The sequence below is a fragment of the Neolamprologus brichardi genome, chromosome 4 (genome assembly GCF_056152115.1).
Source record: "Neolamprologus brichardi isolate AB-2024 chromosome 4, ASM5615211v1, whole genome shotgun sequence".
Classification (NCBI taxonomy): domain Eukaryota; kingdom Metazoa; phylum Chordata; class Actinopteri; order Cichliformes; family Cichlidae; genus Neolamprologus; species Neolamprologus brichardi.
The window spans coordinates 25,562,659-25,579,335 of NC_142107.1; the positions used below are offsets into that span (position 1 = coordinate 25,562,659).

General features: G+C 47.0%; 1 protein-coding gene across 1 annotated transcript in view; it reads right to left on the bottom strand.

Moving 5' to 3' along the window:
- Nucleotides 1–952: 952 nt before the first annotated feature.
- Nucleotides 953–16,677, bottom strand: part of stx1b (syntaxin 1B) — a 46,840-nt gene continuing 31,115 nt past the window's right edge. Inside the window, exons 4-10 of the mRNA XM_006805263.3 lie at nucleotides 16,287–16,361; nucleotides 12,867–12,940; nucleotides 12,012–12,120; nucleotides 10,449–10,522; nucleotides 8,389–8,526; nucleotides 8,182–8,292; nucleotides 953–8,072 (exon numbers count right to left, since the gene is read on the bottom strand). Coding sequence (XP_006805326.1) covers nucleotides 7,992–8,072; nucleotides 8,182–8,292; nucleotides 8,389–8,526; nucleotides 10,449–10,522; nucleotides 12,012–12,120; nucleotides 12,867–12,940; nucleotides 16,287–16,361 — 662 coding nt within the window. The 3' untranslated portion in view covers nucleotides 953–7,991. The remainder of the gene's footprint in view (nucleotides 8,073–8,181; nucleotides 8,293–8,388; nucleotides 8,527–10,448; nucleotides 10,523–12,011; nucleotides 12,121–12,866; nucleotides 12,941–16,286; nucleotides 16,362–16,677) is intronic.

The window sequence follows — 16,677 nt, forward strand, 5'->3', positions numbered from 1 at the left end:
TGTGAGGTTAGAAAGCTGATTCTGCTCATCTGGACGTTTTCAGTGGGAGAAACGTTTCATCATCATCAGGTGACGTCTTCAGTCTCAGCTGACTGCAGGTTTCTTATAAACAGTACATTTGCATAATGACTGAAACCAGCACCAGTGAAGGAACAATGAGCTGAGGTCAGTTTATCATCATAATTATGCAAATTCTCATCACCATTGATCAACAACCACTGATCAATAACCATGAGTACCATTCACAGAGAGTTGGGGAATGGCTGCAATCACAGCATGTAAGATGGTGACAGATGTTCCTTTAGGCCCCTCCTCCATTCAGAGATGGTCTTTCCCTTTTCATGTAAATGTCCTCCTTGACTCCGCCCTCAAACCAGCGTTCCTCCCTGTCCAGGATGTTACATCCTCATCATTGAAAGAGTGTCCACTGGCCTGTAGGTGTGAACAGACTGCAGAGTCCTGACGAGGTCGCTCTTCTGTGTTGTAGCCAGAGGTTGTTTGGTTTCCCCGATGCATGCTGCCAATCCTCCTGCACTTGACAAATGTCCAGCTGGAATAACCACGTTTACTCAGGGCCTTCGTGATGGCGCCCCCATGTTTCTACCTGTAGTACTGACCCTTGTAGCCTCAGTGTCCTGTTCTTAATGACAGTGTGACACCGGTGTGGTCTTCTGCTGCTTGAAGGCTCAGAGATGCTCTTCTGCACGTTGATTGAGTTGACTGCCTGTTGCCTACCTTTCAGCTGAAAGTGGTCAACAACCACGTGCCAGGTTCAATCATGTTTCTTCCTCACTCTGAGGCTCAGCTTCATCACGTCCACATACCTGAATGCACGTGCAGGTGCAGGTACTTTCCCAGTAAACGAAGCCTTTAACTGCTCACACCTGCAGCCAGGTGAGCGTGAGAGATTAAACAGAGACAAAGCAATAAAGATCCGGAGACGCTGCGAGGGTACACTGAACAATCCTTTTCTTTATTCTTTTTTGTTATCATTTCAATATGTCTGTCAGGGTTTGTTTTTTTTAAAGTTTTTATTTTAAATTAAAATTTTGACACACTTATAAAAGACAGCATCTGCATAGAGTTGTCATCTTAAAGATCCATGAAGAGAGAGAGAGAGAGAGAGAGAGAGAGGAGGGGAGAGCGAGAGAGGGCGGAGGGGGGCGGGAGAGAGGAGGGGGTGGGCAAGGGTTGAGGAGGTGGGGGGAATACTGGCACGTCACATGAACTAAACAGAACAGCCAACAGCAGTACAAGAGAGGGGGGAGGAGGGGGAGGCGGGGGCTGGAGGGGGCAGGGTCGGGGGGGAATGTTTTCTTTCTGGAGGGGGGAGAGGGTTGGGGTGGTGAGGTGGAGTGGGGGGGGACAGATCGCTTTTACATTACGCTACGCACACATACACACACAAAAAAAACGGGACACAAGTTGCATTTCCGGTCAAAGTTGCGCGCGGCGCCCCCGTCCTCTCTCTTACTCAGCGCTTTGCTTTTTTCTGACCTCAGGGCTCCGCCTCCCACCTGCCGCCCCCCTCCCCCGAGATAGCTTTGTTCCTCACTCACCACACGCCCTAAAAATCAGGTGGGGTTCACGCTTCTTTCAATTACGGCGTCTGAAGTTCCCGCGCCATGGCCGACGCCTCTGCATGATAAAGACAAGCCCTTGTTTCTCTGAATATTGCACGCTTCGTCAGGTTAGGCCTGTGTGAGGCTAGAGAGCGGGCCTGAAACCAGGTGGTGGCGCTGGTGGCCGTGGCGTGGAGGAGACGCTGAGCCATCAGACCAGGTGAAACCACAGGAAGTGGACCGCTTCACCTGCGTGTCGTCTGGAGCTGAGACCTCCACCGGGAACTCGTGAGGACTAAACGATGGAAAAGCCACGCAGAAGGAAGACTGCGGCGGCAGACGAAGGTCATCTAACCATCGGAGACGATGATTCTTCTACTGAGATGGACGACTCCGTTAACCGAGTCTCGGTTCTGACGGGCGGAAGCAACCTGGCGCCGTGACACCACGCCGCTTTCGTCAGTCAGATTGTTTACAGTGCAGCAGGATGATATTGGATATGGCTAAGTGCTGGCAGGTTGAGTCTTTTAGACCTAGGCTCAGGCTAAACTCTGGGGAAGCAGTCAGGTAAAGAGGCGGAGCTTTCGGTGTGTCGTTTGGCGAGCTTGCTTCAGCTGAGATTGAACAGGACGGCGAGAGAGGGAGAGTTTAAAACTGCTGACTTGGCTTCCAAAGTGACGTGCAGGTGTGGCCTGGAAAGCCCTGAAGGCGGGCTTAGTTTTCCTAATATGGAGGGAAGCACTTTCATCAGAGGAGCCAGTGGGTGGAGCCTCTGGACCTGGGGTAACAGATGGAGGCGTGGCTGCATTTGTGCCGCAAAAACCTGTGTGGTGTTTTCATTCGCTCCTTCAGAAAGAAACTAAGAGACACGGGCACTCAAAGGGACGGCGGCACCGCTCAGCGGGCGTCCTGCTACTAAAAACACCGCCGTGCCTTCTCCGTCCACAGGCGGGCGCAGACACAGCTTCGGAACTGAGCGTGTGCAGACGCGACAATAGGAAGCCAAGTTTCTCCTCGTCTCTGCTGTCGCAACTCAGCTGCACGGTACGAACAGAGGGGGCGCCACAGCGAGGGCGGGCGAAAGAGGCGAAAGAGGACAGAGGCGGGCCTGCGTGCAGACTTTGACGGGAATAGATATCTCAGTAGATTTATACATAGACATGCAAGTCATTTTTTCTCTCTTTGAAGTTATTTACAATAATTACATAACACAAAGAATCCAGTTTCAGTTTGACAAAATTGCGAGCATTCAATATTCAATATGACTACTATTATTATGATAACATAACTCCTTTGTACTTTAAATCATTGCTATTATAGAATCGTCACCTCCATCTTTAAAGTTGATTCGATCACGTTGTGAAGCCGTTCGGTCTCCCTCCGGGTTTTTGCAAATGTTTACTGCATCTTTATTTGTCTGTTTGGTAATAATCATAGTAATAACAACAGTAATAATGAGGATAACGATGTTATTATCTTTCCTACTTGTTATGGCAGGGGTGGTTATGGGCGTGGTCTGTCTCTATGGCCCCTCCCCTAACCCCTCCCACCCCTCCCACTAGAGAACATAAACACTGTTTAGAGTGAATACTGTCGGAGAGCAACGGGACGAGCGTGAGCGCCAAATAAAGAACACTGAACATGTTTGTGATGTCATCGCGCAGAGCGGGGCGCCGAGCACGTTTTGGTTTTTCAAAATGGTTTCAGGAAGACAAAAATCAGCGTGGAGGCGGCTTAACTGCGCCGAAGACAGACGCCGCTGTGCTCACGAGTCAGCGTGCAGAAATAACCGCAGAGCGCTGGAACGCGACCCCCGAGTCGGCCCACACCGCATTACTCCCACACGGGCTAACGGCTAACAGCTAACGGCGAGTCAGGCTATGGCGTCTCGCGCTCAAACTCTCTTCACGTGATTTTTTCCAGCGTTGTGCGCCCGCTCTGTCAGAAATGGAAACAACAGAAAGGCTGAACGGCGGCGAACATCCGGATGTGACTCAGATTTATCTGTTTGTGTTTTTGTTGCGTGCACATGTGATGTCACACAACTCTCGCACAGGAAGAATGCTCGCTGGAGGATGATAGGGGCGCTCTGAAGAGAATCTGAGATCAACCTTTGACCTTTACCACATCTGCTGATGTTTAACTTTCTCTCTCCGGCTGTTCGGAGGTATGTGGGGGGCGTGGCCTGTAACCCTGCAGCGAAGCGTTGATCCTGCAGCGTGAAGACTGTGCAAACAAACCGGGACTCACGTCACGGATGTGTCATGTTTTCAGTTCGGACTCTGAAGGTGGAGGGAGAGAGGCGGGTCGGTCTGATTGATGGCGGTGGAGGGGGCGGGGCTGGCGTTTAATCGTTTCTATTTGTATATTTACTCTCTATTTGTAAACTCGACTCGCGTTGTGCTCTTTGAGATTAGCGGCGAACATTTGGATGGGAGGGCGGAAATGCTTTGGTCTGAATCGAATCAACGCCACGGCGGTAACAGTGATCATGGCGTCTGCAAGCTTCTCTCCTCGCTTCTGTCGCAATCTAAAAAAAAAAAAAGTGGAATTTTGAAACCTGCTGCAACCCGCCCACCTGCGATTGGACGCTTCGCACACTGAAACACACTCGTGCTGCTTCAACACGCACACGCACACACACAAATGCAACAGTGGAAGCGAACACGCAGACATCGGGAGGCGACGGAGGCGTCCGAACCCGGCGGGAGGGCTGGAGTTCGTGGGATGGGAATTTAACCTTTCACATTTATTTAAACATCACACCGGTCTCTGGAGAAAACATCGTAAGAATGACGCGTCACGAACGAAAGTAACTGTGAAGTGTTTCCATAGAAACCAAACGGGGTCTGATTGGCGGTAAAGTGCACGACGTGAAGGGCGAGGCGGGGAGGTGGGGTACAAAAAACACCATCATGCAAACTCCACAACGCTTTTGCATGCCTTTTTTATTACCATTATTATAAGTAGTACACACAGTGGGATGGGCGGGGCCTGCAGGGCGAAGGGAGGGGGCAGACTCCGACCCTCTGCGCCATCTTTTTGTACAACCAAACATCTACAGCACGACAGGAAGAGACGAGAGGACGGGGCGGGCAGACGTGCCGACGACCATTTGAACCTTCACGTAGCCGAATCTCCAACTGTTGCCTGCGTGGGTTTCGTGAGGTTTTGTCCATGTTTTCGAGAGGATGGCGGCGGGACCCGACGAGCGACCGCCACGCAGGAGCGGGAACTTCACAGAAAACAAACACTCACACATGGCAAAATCAGTGTCAACAAGCTGGCTGGTGCTATGACGGCATCCTCGCATCCACCACAATCACCAACCCGAGACTGCCGCGACGACCGCGACGCCGCCTGGACAACCGTCAACCGCTTGAACGAACGAAGAACGATGAACGAAGCAGCCAATGGGGACGTGGGTTTAGGTTCTCTAAATGTCCGAGGGAGTCGTGTAAACGCAGGTAAAACAAGCACACTGGTTCATACTGAGTCGACAGCTCTACATGTGAAAACACCGAAAACCAGAAGGAACGAGCAGAGAGAAAAGTGCGAGATCGACCTAAATCTACAGACACGGCACATGACCACACATCTGCTGGGCTCTTTGGAGGAGAGGGGCGGGGGCGGGGTCTGCGAGCTTTGGTGAACGCGCGTTACGTTTTGGTTTTGGGAAGCCAAGAATGAAACAAAACAGGCTACACGGCACCACAGACATCTAAAGCTAATGCTAAAGCTAATGCTAGCTACTGTGATGGGTCAGAAAACACGTTTTCCACAAAACAACATTTGTTTCCAACGCTCGAGCTGGCTGAGGAGGACGCACGACTGCCAAACTAACGTCAGCTTCCTGTCGGCAGGTCTCTACAGAGAAGCAAAAAACAGCTTTGACTCGTTATGAAAGGTGGCGTGAAGCTCTGAAAAGCTTCAAATAATACATTTCTCAGGAAACACGAAACAAAAACTGTAAGTCAGGGACGTCGGCAGCCCGATCAGGGTCTAAAAGATCCAGAGCAGAACAGGTGAAACCGGAGAAGACGCCGTCAAACAAAACTAACCATGAGCGCTGAGCAGGAGGGGACCGTGAGGTTTTAAGGTGGTGGTCGTCCAGCGAGGCCTCAACAGAAGCAGATGAACCTCCGTATCACAGAGCCTGAGCGTAGACGACCCTTCCTCTTCAACGCCGCGGTCCTACATGTTAGCGCAGGCGGTGGCGCGATCTTCAACACAGCACGCAGTCCTGAGGCTGTTTGCTGCGTCACATTTCTTAATCAGCGGTCTCTGTAAGGAGTCCTGCAGACGTTCAGCTAACCGCTAATCTTCAGCCGCCTTTGTCCCGGCGCCAGTCTGGACAGAAACGTCTTTAATGTTTAAAAAAGGAAGAAAACTGATGACCGATCTGTAACGAGCAGCTTCTACATAATCTACACGAAACACAAGCTAACGCTACAGCATGCTATAAGCGACGCAGTCACTGGTTTGATATGTAACACGGGGAATTCGCGAGTTAGGGGGCGAGTGTCCAGTGTGTCTGCATGAAAAGATAAACATGGATTCATGCATGAGCTACTGCTGCATTTAATGCACCGCGGAATTTGGAAATCAGCACTGGGAATGACATCCGAGCCGTCAACGTTCCCGCAGGTTTGCTTTGCTGCTTTTCCACAGAGAACACAAAAGCAGACGAAGGCGTTCAGAACTGATTTGAACTCATGAACAACGTCATGTTAATCAGAAACTTCCCAGGTTAATGAAACTGGAAATTCCAAATTCCCGGTTGCAATCAAAAGCAGCATATGTTGGGAATTTATATGAATGTATGTGTGTCACATGTTCCACCTTCCACAGAGAAAATCCACCTTCTGCTGGTCAGTAGCACCTGTGCAACTCATGCGCTCACACAGCGTGGATGAAAAACCGCACACACACGCACGCACACTCGGGGCTGCAGGTGGGATCTGGGCGAATGCTTTAAAACGTACAGACTAAACATTAACAGCTAAATCGTGTCAGGCCGATACGTCACGGGACGCGTCACACGCACCAAAACAGCAGCACCACGGAAACAACGAAGCAACAAACGTTCCCCATCAAGAAACGGGAAAGCAACGATATCACCGCGACACTCAGGTAACCAGGGCAACCAGCGCTTCTTAGTGTAGTTACATTTGTTTTTCTTCTTTACTTTTTAATGCGTTCTCTTCATTTTTTAGGATCTTCCGGAAGAACAGCTGCGACAGCTTCGAGATGACGACCGCGGACCTGATCAGATCACCGAAATGCCCAATCCTCATTGGCTGTCCCAGTGGCGGGGAGGCGTGGTTTTCTAAACTGCATAGATTCCTCTTGCTCGTCCGAACCCTCCTGTCCCCTTCTTCCCCATCGTTCACCTGTCAGTCAAACGTCACGGTCTTTTCTGCCGCCAGCCAATCAAATTCAGCCTGACAACCAGAGGCCCTCCCCCTCTTTGGTTGGATAGGTGTGACGAAAAGGGGAGGTTCTTGCCGCGGACACTCCTCCCTCCCCCGAACTCAGAGGGAAGCGTGTCACGGTCAACGTCCTTGTTGCGTCCTAAATAACGCGTGGCAGGCCGGGCTTCGCCAGGTTAAGCTAATTTCATTGGCTGACTGAGGTGAACGCCAGGAGTGAGCAACCAATGAGAGGTGGTCTAAAGAGGCAGCGGTGAAACCCCTCCTAGCAACAAGGGGGCGGAGCGTGTTCTGCCAAAGCCGGAGGGTGCTCGTTCTGCAGGCTGACATTCCGGAACCTTCGGCTGCTTTTCCCGTCTGCGCTCTGGAACAGGAAGTATTCCAGGGCGCAGCTCGGGAACGCTCCAGAGTTCCAGAATGTGATAGAAACATGTTCTCTCTCTTTTTTTTGGCCTTTTATTTCGTTATCTGAGCTCGTTCCCGAAGGCGCTAAGCTCCGGAGCCTCGACGGGCAGAACTCCCACCCGGCAGCCGTCGCCGTCACTGTCCTCGGAGACTCCGGAAAAACGAAAGAAACTTTTAAAAAATAAGAAAAGAGGCAAAACAAGCAAACAAACAAGTAAATGCCATATTATAGGTCATCAGTTTTTACAGGTAGCTAACCCACGTGTTGCTTCATGTTCGATACATTTACATGTACATCTGTAATAAATAGGTTTATCTGTACCCTCTTTTGTATATGTGGTGTAGTCAGTCAGCTATGATGTCATGGTGTTTTCTCGTGGTTTTTTCTTGTTTTTTGAACCCCACCCGAACCCGTGGTGTTTCCTCTTATCTGTGATTGGGTCGTTATCTCTTCCTAGCTGATTGGTTATCTGTCTTGCATTTGTGTTTCAAGTTTTTGTGTCGTCGTTGGTGTTTCTTTTCTCTGCTGGCTGTCGGTCGGACGGTCGGTCAGTCGGTGTTCGGTCGTCACGGCAGCAGGTGGCGGAGCGCGTTACATGCCCAGCGTGCCACCGATGGACGACGCCAGGACCACGCCGAGGATGACACAGCAGATGATGATCATGATCTTCTTCTGCGGGGCGACGACAGAAAACAGAGCGGTGGTTAAAGATGTCAAGCGTACAAACTCTACACATCATCTCGCTCATAACACAATTGGGGGCTCATCCGGGATCCCTTACCTTGCGAGCCTGGCTCTGGTATTTGACGGCCTTCTTGGTGTCGGAGACGGCTCGCTCCACGTAGTCGACGGAGTGCTCCACGTTGTACTCGATTCTGTCAATCATCTCGCCCTAAAGAAACACACGGGAGGCAGAATTTAACTCGACCCGCCCCACGGCAGCCCTTTGACGGGCTGCATTAATTTCCTGTTGCATCACGGGACGCACCTGGCTCTCGACCAGCATGGCCATGTCGACGAACATGTCGTGCAGCTCACGGATGCTGTTTTCCAGCTTGATGATCTCAGTGTGCCGGGTCTCGATCTCGTTCAGGGCCTGCTTCGTCATCTGAGAGTCCATTTTGATCTGCGAGGCAGGTTCACACAGGTCACAACAGCGATTGAGTAAGTTTTTCCACCACTCTGATTTGCTTGTTTTTAATTTTCTCTCCATATTTATTGTCATCAGATTTTTTATATCAGTCGTACAAATGAAGTCAAGAATCGAAGATCTTCTACTCTTCTCATGTTTTCATTTATAGAAGTTATTAAACTATTTAGAAAAAAATGCATAAATGTTTTTAAAGATTAAATTAAATTACATTTTATAATAATTTCAATACAATTAGAAATTTCTTGACAATCTTTCAAATTAAAATCATATCAACCATTTTTTGTGAAAAAAGTGAGCATAAAGTATTTTTCAGTTGCTTTTCGATGGATAAGTAAAACTAACAGGATCTTCCTTTCAGATGGTTTTATTGTGGAAAAAGTGAAACTATGTGAAATATTTTTAGGCTCTCTTTTGGTTCTTTTTGAGGGAAACTCTAAACTTTGATTCAAATTAAACCTTTTCGGTGCTAAAGTCTGTGCCGCTGAATTCCTGAAAGGCTTTTAATTTGAAATTTTTGAGCTGTACTGAAGTATGTTATCTTGCAGTTAAATAGAAAGCAGAGCTGAAGTACCGTGGGAGGGTGAAAGCAGTTTAAATCTTTCGATTTAAATTTTTTTTTAATTTGTTTTTTTTTTTAATTTTCTCTCCATATTTATTGTCATCAGATTTTTTATATCAGTCGTACAAATGAAGTCAAGAATCGAAGATCTTCTACTTTTCTCATGTTTTCATTTATAGAAGTTATTAAACTATTTAGAAAAAAATGCATAAATGTTTTTAAAGATAAATTAAATTACATTTTATAATAATTTCAATACAATTAAAAATTTCTTGACAATATTTCAAATCAATCTTTCAAATTAAAATCATATCAACCATTTGAATTGTATACCAAGCTACTGACAGTCCAGTTCAAAACTTAATAGGAACATTTTTTCATACTGCCTTATCATCTAATCATCTATCATCTCATCTAATCGACTGCAAGAAAGGAAAAAAACATATTTATCAACGTGTCAGAGCACTCCTTACATTGTGGTACATCTTATCACCTGTTGTGATAAGATTTTGACTTTTGGTCAAAAGTGACCAATTTGACCAAAAGTGAGCATAAAGTATTTTTCAGTTGCTTTTCGATGGATACGTAAAACTAACAGGATCTTCTTGTCAGATGGTTTTATTGTGGAAAAAGTGAAACTATGTGAAATATTTTTAGGCTCTCTTTTGGTTCTTTTTGAGGGAAACTCTAAACTTTGATTCAAATTAAACCATTTCAGTGCTAAAGTCTGTGCCCGCTGAATTTCTGAAAGGCTTTTAATTTGAAATTTTTGAGCTGTACAGAAGTATGTTATCTTGCAGTTAAATAGAAAGCAGAGCTGAAGTACCTGAGGAGGGTGAAAGCAGTTTAAATCTTTCGATTTAATTCACACTAAATGTTAGATTTTAGCAGTTAAACCTTCTAACAGCACATGGATACAGCTGTGACCTCTGACCTCCAGTCCTTTCAGAATGACTTACCTGTGTGCTGTAACCGAACAACTGCTGTCAGTCTGTTTCTTCCTGAGCTCCTCTGGTGTCCCAGTCACTATACTGTGACGTCACAACCAGACGAGCTCAGTGCTGATTGGCAGCTCAGTGTTCAGTTACAGTCACCAGCAAAGATGGGAGCTTTTAATTTGAAGGAGCAGGAATAACGTGACACAACTTCTTCAAATTAAAAACCTCTGCAGCTCCCATCATGCCCCTCCCCCTCCGTCCCCTTTCTGTCATGTGACAGTGGCCGTGTTCGCTTGATGTCTCAGCGCACCTCGTGGCCGTTCTGCATCCCGGACACTTGCCGGGACGCAGAACGGCGCAGGTAACGTAAGCCGGGTGGGCTCAGGTGCGTTGCTTACATCATCAGTGAAGATGGCCAGCTTGCCACTCTCCAACATGTCCTCGAGCTCCTCGTTGGTAGTGGTTCTTCCAGCTGCAGAGAGAGAGCACAGAGCAACACTGTTAGAGTCGCACAGCATCGCAGCGAGAAAGAAAACGAGGTTTTGCTAAACACACCAACAGAGACACATAATCGAGCAGCTGGACTCATGGAAGATGGCACTTAAACTGAATCCGGCCCGATGTTAAACAGCAAAGCGGGGACGCTGTTCTTGGACACGTTACACGCCTGAACACGATCCAATAGGAAATCTGTATGAACTAGGGATGCACCGATACCGATACTGGTATCGGGGCCGATACTGTAAAATGTGTGTGTACTCATACTCGTAAAAGTTAACCGATACCAACTTATTTCATTAATCAGAGGGTGGCTTGTCATTTCTGTTGTAGTTTTTTAGATTGGCCACTAGGGGGCCAATTATTATTTTATTTATTATTTATTTAATAATAATTATTTTGTTTGTTTGTTTACAATATGGACACTCTGCAATAATTTAAAAGTTTATTTTTTTCTCAAACCTAATTTGTATTTATTTGATTCCAAACAGAAGTGTTTATTTATTATTCTGAAAGCTCGAGACAGTGCCAATAGTTCAGTGATATTTTGTTAAATTACAATGTGGAGACTCTGCAATAATTTAACAGAAGTGCTTATTTTTCACTTGAAATTTTTTTGTGGTCATTTTTATTAAGATTTTATTTTTTATCGGCAGAGAATAAAATAAAACCTGTCTTCCAATTAATTGTATTTGTGTGTGTGTGTGTGTGTGTGTGTGTGTGTGTGGTAGTATTGTTTTTTGTACTCTGTATCGGCAAGTACTCAGATCCAAGGTTTGAAAAAATTGGTATCGTTGCATCCCTAGTATAAACATAACTAACAAGCTCTCTGATCATGTGCTTTGTATAAACCCACAGCCGAGAGACTAAACGTAGAACTTAAAAAATAATCAAGAGTTTTGGCTCATGATGAAAACGTTAATATGTTCTGTTTTCACAGTGGCCATGTGTCCACAAACTTTTGGCCACACAGGGTAAGTCTGGCAGCTGTGTGAAGGTCAGCTGATGCTGCTGAGAGGAAAGTAGCTGCACGCGGCCTCTGCAGTCTGTGCTGTTTATCTGTCTGCATCAGTGTGTGTGTGTCTGTGTCTGTGTGTGTGTCTGTGTGTGTGTGTGCGTCCTGTGATGTTTATCTACACACTGTGTTGACCTCATTTATTATTTACATCAAACTGACTGACTGAAACACCAACAGCTGCAGTTCCTGTGACGTCCAGCAGAGGCAGCAGTGAGCCAGCCCCACACAGACAGCAGCAGCTCTGATGTTTAGATTGTGATTATCTTCCCTCCACAGGTTTGTGCTGTATTGGCCTTTCTAGTCTCACTGACCACTCAAAGTCAGAGTCATCAAGACCTTCGAGCCTTCAGGTTGAGAGATGACCTCTGACCTCTGAGCAACCATGGTGCTGACATACAGTCAGCATGTAGTAAGACTGCGTGTTGCTGGCGTGTGGTGTACTCACTGATCTCCAGCTGCCTCTGGATGCGGTCCTTGCAGCGGTCGCGGTACTTGGACTGCGTGGTGTTGTACTCAGTCATCACCTCCACGAACTTGCGTGACAATGTCGAGTGCTGCAGGAACACAGAACACTTTTACCCGGAGCCATAAATTCATCCACGTCTGCATTCATAAAAAACATCACCCGGCCTCCGCCCTGAAATCTCCACCTGTGTGTCACACGTTTAGACAAAACTATAAGATGACAATAAAACAGCTTTAAAAAGCTTAAAAATGCATCAAAAGCTTCATCAGATCATGTTGTTCAGACATAAAGCACACACACTGCTGTCAGTGCTGTTGCAGTTCTTTTTCTCTGCCACCAGGAGGCAGCAGGGAGCAGGCTGCTGGAGAGGAGTGGGGGAAGCCAGGAGCCAATGACAAAGCAGAATACTGCAGGGTCAAATTACAGACAAATCACGAGACGAGCTGCGGAGGCGAGAGGGCGCCTGGAGAACACAAATAGCACCGAGTCACATGGTTCCTGTGAGGAGGCGCACACGCTCAGTAGGACGTTAGAGCAGAAAGAAGAAAGGAAGGTACAGCAGGAAGGGAGGATCCCTGAGGGGGTGACAGCACGGGGTCAAGGGTCACCGCTTGCACAAAGGGACTGTTAACATTTCAGCTGGAAGGGCAATTAAACGACACAAAATAGCCTCCTAACATCCAGCAGGTCAGGGGTCAGGGGTCAGGAGGAGGGCTTTCTGATGTCAAAACAAACGTATGAGCTTTCACTTGAAAGGTATGAATTTATTGTCATGCAGCTGAAACGACCTCGCACACGTGGCTTGTTTCAGAGGTCAGATGTTCCACGGCTCACCTGCGTCTTACGGATCCTGAGGTCCGCTGATGATCTGTTGAGCCCCTCCTCCTGCTCGATGCTCTGCTCGATTGCTGCGGGAAAACAAACAGAGCGAGTTCAACGCTGAAGCAAAGCTGGCAACGCAACAGACACGCCAACGGGAACCAACGAGGGCGAACGAGGACCGGACGCCTCGCTCAGAGTTCAGCACTGAGAAAACCGTTAAACAGCTTCAGACTAAGGTTATCGTAGTGAACTACAACCACAGACAAATTCAATATAATAACAACACTGAATTACTGAAACCACCAGAACTCAAAGTAACACCAGCGTGGCGGTTTGTGTTTCTGCTAAATGTGTTTCGGCCTCTTTCAGCATTAATGCAGGAAACTGAAACTCGCTGCCTTTGAGGACGTTGAGCAGAAACACATTTTTGAAAATGTTTTTTTTCCATATGACAAATGAAAACTGAGGGACGTTAAACAGCCTGTTCACCAACACTGCCCTCCTCATCCTCACCCTGCTTCATCGCCTCAGCGCTCGACTGAAGTTGAATAATGTAACACCAACGAAGCTCCACAGGAACAACGTCGATGTGTCAAAATCAGTCCTGTTGTCATATATTCAGGCTGAAATCTGTTTCCTGCTCTGACCATAAACGACGTCCATGATTTGTACAGCTGCTGTTAGAGATAGTTTCTAATTCTAATAAACTGTGTTTATAAAAGTCCAATTTCACAGATTAAAACCTTTATTACAATCCAGAAGCTGTGACAGCAGAGGTCAACTAACTGCTCAGTGAACACAAACACTGTTAAACCTACATCACAGGAATAACAAAAACAAACCTTTGGCTGCAGGAAGAGACACACTCGTCTCCTCGTCTGCTGTTAACATTTGTTTGTGTTCAGCACAAACTTTAGATTGATTTGATTTAGTCATTCATCTGACTTTCTCTTTATATTTGCTGATTATTGCCCATTCTTTAGTGGCGTTTTGCCCCACAGCATGAGAGCCGCTCCTGAAGTGGATTTTGTAATACGCTTGTCAGCCTGAAGGGGGCGATGCAAAGACTGTGGACCTGCAGCTGCAGATGAACTAATGCAAGGTCAGACAGACTGAGATCTGTGAGGATTTAAAATGAAAACGTCACAGCTGGACGTTACCTCAGTGTGTGCATGCGTGGACACCATGGTAACCGGCTGCAGGTCTGTCCTGTGTCATGTGACTCTGATGTGAGTTTGTCTGGCATTTGATGAGCTGAAATGCTTACATAATGGTTTCCACTCTCACTGTTCTTGTTTTAGATACAACGTGGGGCCCCATGTCTGTTGGGGACACTGTGGGGACAGTGTGGGGACAGTGCCCCCGTAATGAAGATGATGAAATCTTATGCTAGGACCTGCTTTAAGTCTCCATGAAATTAATGCAAGTTGATATCTTGTAATGTGAAGTGATAAAATCACGGTGTGTGTGCTTCCTGGCTCGTGGCCCAGCTGCTCGCTGCTGGATCCACAATGACTCAGCAATATCACATAGCACTGATGGTGCGTGTGCGCAGTGTTGGTGTGCATTTGTCTGTGTGACAGTGAGATGAAAACTCGGTGAGTAAGCAACAGCTTGTGGGTCCGTGTGTGTCTGAGGACGACTTTAGCATCTTTAGCTTATTTAGGAAAAAAAGCATGTTTGTTACGTAAAAGTCTGTTGCAGGAATATGAGCTTCATGCTGACAGTAAGAGTCCAGGAGCATGATGAAACAATCTGACATATTGATTATTGATATTACTGATACAGACAGAAACAGGAAGCAGAATGTCTAAAAAAAGGAGTTTCATCCCCAAACTTTGCTCTTCTTGGTAAAAGTCCAGCAGATGAGTGAAACCTCTGAATGAGCGCTTTATCGCACACAATCGCTGACAACATCAAAAACATCATATTGACTCGTCACGCCAGAACAAACGTGGCGTGGATGTGCTTGCCCCACCTCTGTAAGCTGCTCTGCAACTGCAGGCAGGGCTTATTTCAGATGTTATTCAGGGGTACTGTCTCTTTAAAAACTGGACAGTTTCAGTCTGAACCCACAGTCGCTCAGACACAAAAGACTTTTTAAGAACACAAATCTGCTGTGGGCAGAGCCTGTCTGTACCCCCATCCCTCAAACACCCCCCGAGGACGACAGATCTACAGTAGGACCTGCTGCAGTGTGTGTGTTTATAAAACACTCGCAGCCTCGCAGGGTTTCCAATTATAGCTTCATCTCCAGCATCAGCGCTACTCTCAGACTGCACATGTAGTCTGTGTGCGACACACAAATCGTTCTGGTGTGTGTGAGTGTGTGTCATCCTCAGGGTGTTCATATTAAAGCGGTGATGTCCTTGAACCTTCAGCATGCACTGACTCAGTAGCTTTAAGCTCATCTCTGCGAGTGCGTGTGTTGCTGTACCAGCGATTGCTGCTCGATATCTCGCCACGCCTGTTTCTGAACATCCTTCTTTTGCTGAAGGTCAACAGAAAACACCGTAAACCCTCCAATAAAGCTGGACTCACATTCAAAAGTCACGGGTGTAGGTATAACGGCCCCATGAGGCGTGGCCTCCTGTGTCACCTGTTCACAGGTGAATTATTTGCTGTGAATGTCACAAAGAGCTGGTCACATGTTTCACACAGGTGAGTTTAAAAACAAGAGAGGAGCTTTCAGAGGTCAGTGTCACAAATAGACCAAAGATCCCGGGTGAAGCGAACAACTTACTCTAGAAGTTATACCTGCGTGACATCACCACTTGTGGATCTATTGGCTGTGGATCAGGGGGCGGGACAACGGCAAGCTTTACATCCTCTGACACACGCGTCATCGACAGGTAATCTGAGGACCCTACTCCTCATTTCTGCCTCCATCTGCATGTTCTTGGACTCTTTGATATAGCTGCTTTGCATGAATCCGTTCAGAATAATCCTTCTTTACCTTGTTCTGGGTAACTTGTATGTGCACTATCCTGCTTTTAATCGAAGAGTTTTACAGCAACCAGCAAAACTCAAGCGTTCACAGACGCTGAAAATCACCTGCTAGCTGCGCGCTGAGCTCGTGTTTGACTGAAACAAGCTGCTCACAGCGCATCGAAATAAGCTCTCAGGCTGCAGTACGAAGTCCTGCCTCTTGAAACAGCAGCAGGAAACGGATTCATGCTGCTGGGACGGGAATATAAATACACTCGTCCTTCAGAGATTTCCCTGAGAACCCAAACTGACTTACAGCGAGTAACGTGAACTTCTAGAGCCTCGCAGTAGATGCTGTAAAGTAATTAAAGAATGCGTCGTGAATTCACTCGGCTCTGTCTGCAGCAGGACGTCGATATAAATGGATACGAGCGTCTCCGCTGCTTCCTCATCAGAGCTCCTCGCCTGCACCGTGATGTTTCCTGCGGCAGCGCCAGGACGTACCTTTTAATTTTGAGCGAACTTTATTGGCTGTCTTCTTGATGTCAGCTGTGAGGTCCTCCAACTCCTGCTTGGTCTCTGCAAAGAAAAGAAGCAACACAGTGAGTTTGTGACACCAACAGCAGAGATCTGAAGCTGAAACAGTCTCTCTTTACGGCTAAAGCTTTTTTCTGATTGGCTGCAAAAAGTTTGAAGAGCGGGTGGGCGGGCTTTGTGGTCCTCTCTGACATCATAAAGATCCAACACTGTGAGCCTGAGCCTGTCGGTGTCAGGTGCACAGGTGTTCCTGATCTAACCTAACCCAATAAAACGGTTGTTCTGGGTTATCATCAGGTGTTTATTATTCCTCATATTTGACGAGCTGCTTTTTGTGACACGATCATTAAAAATGATT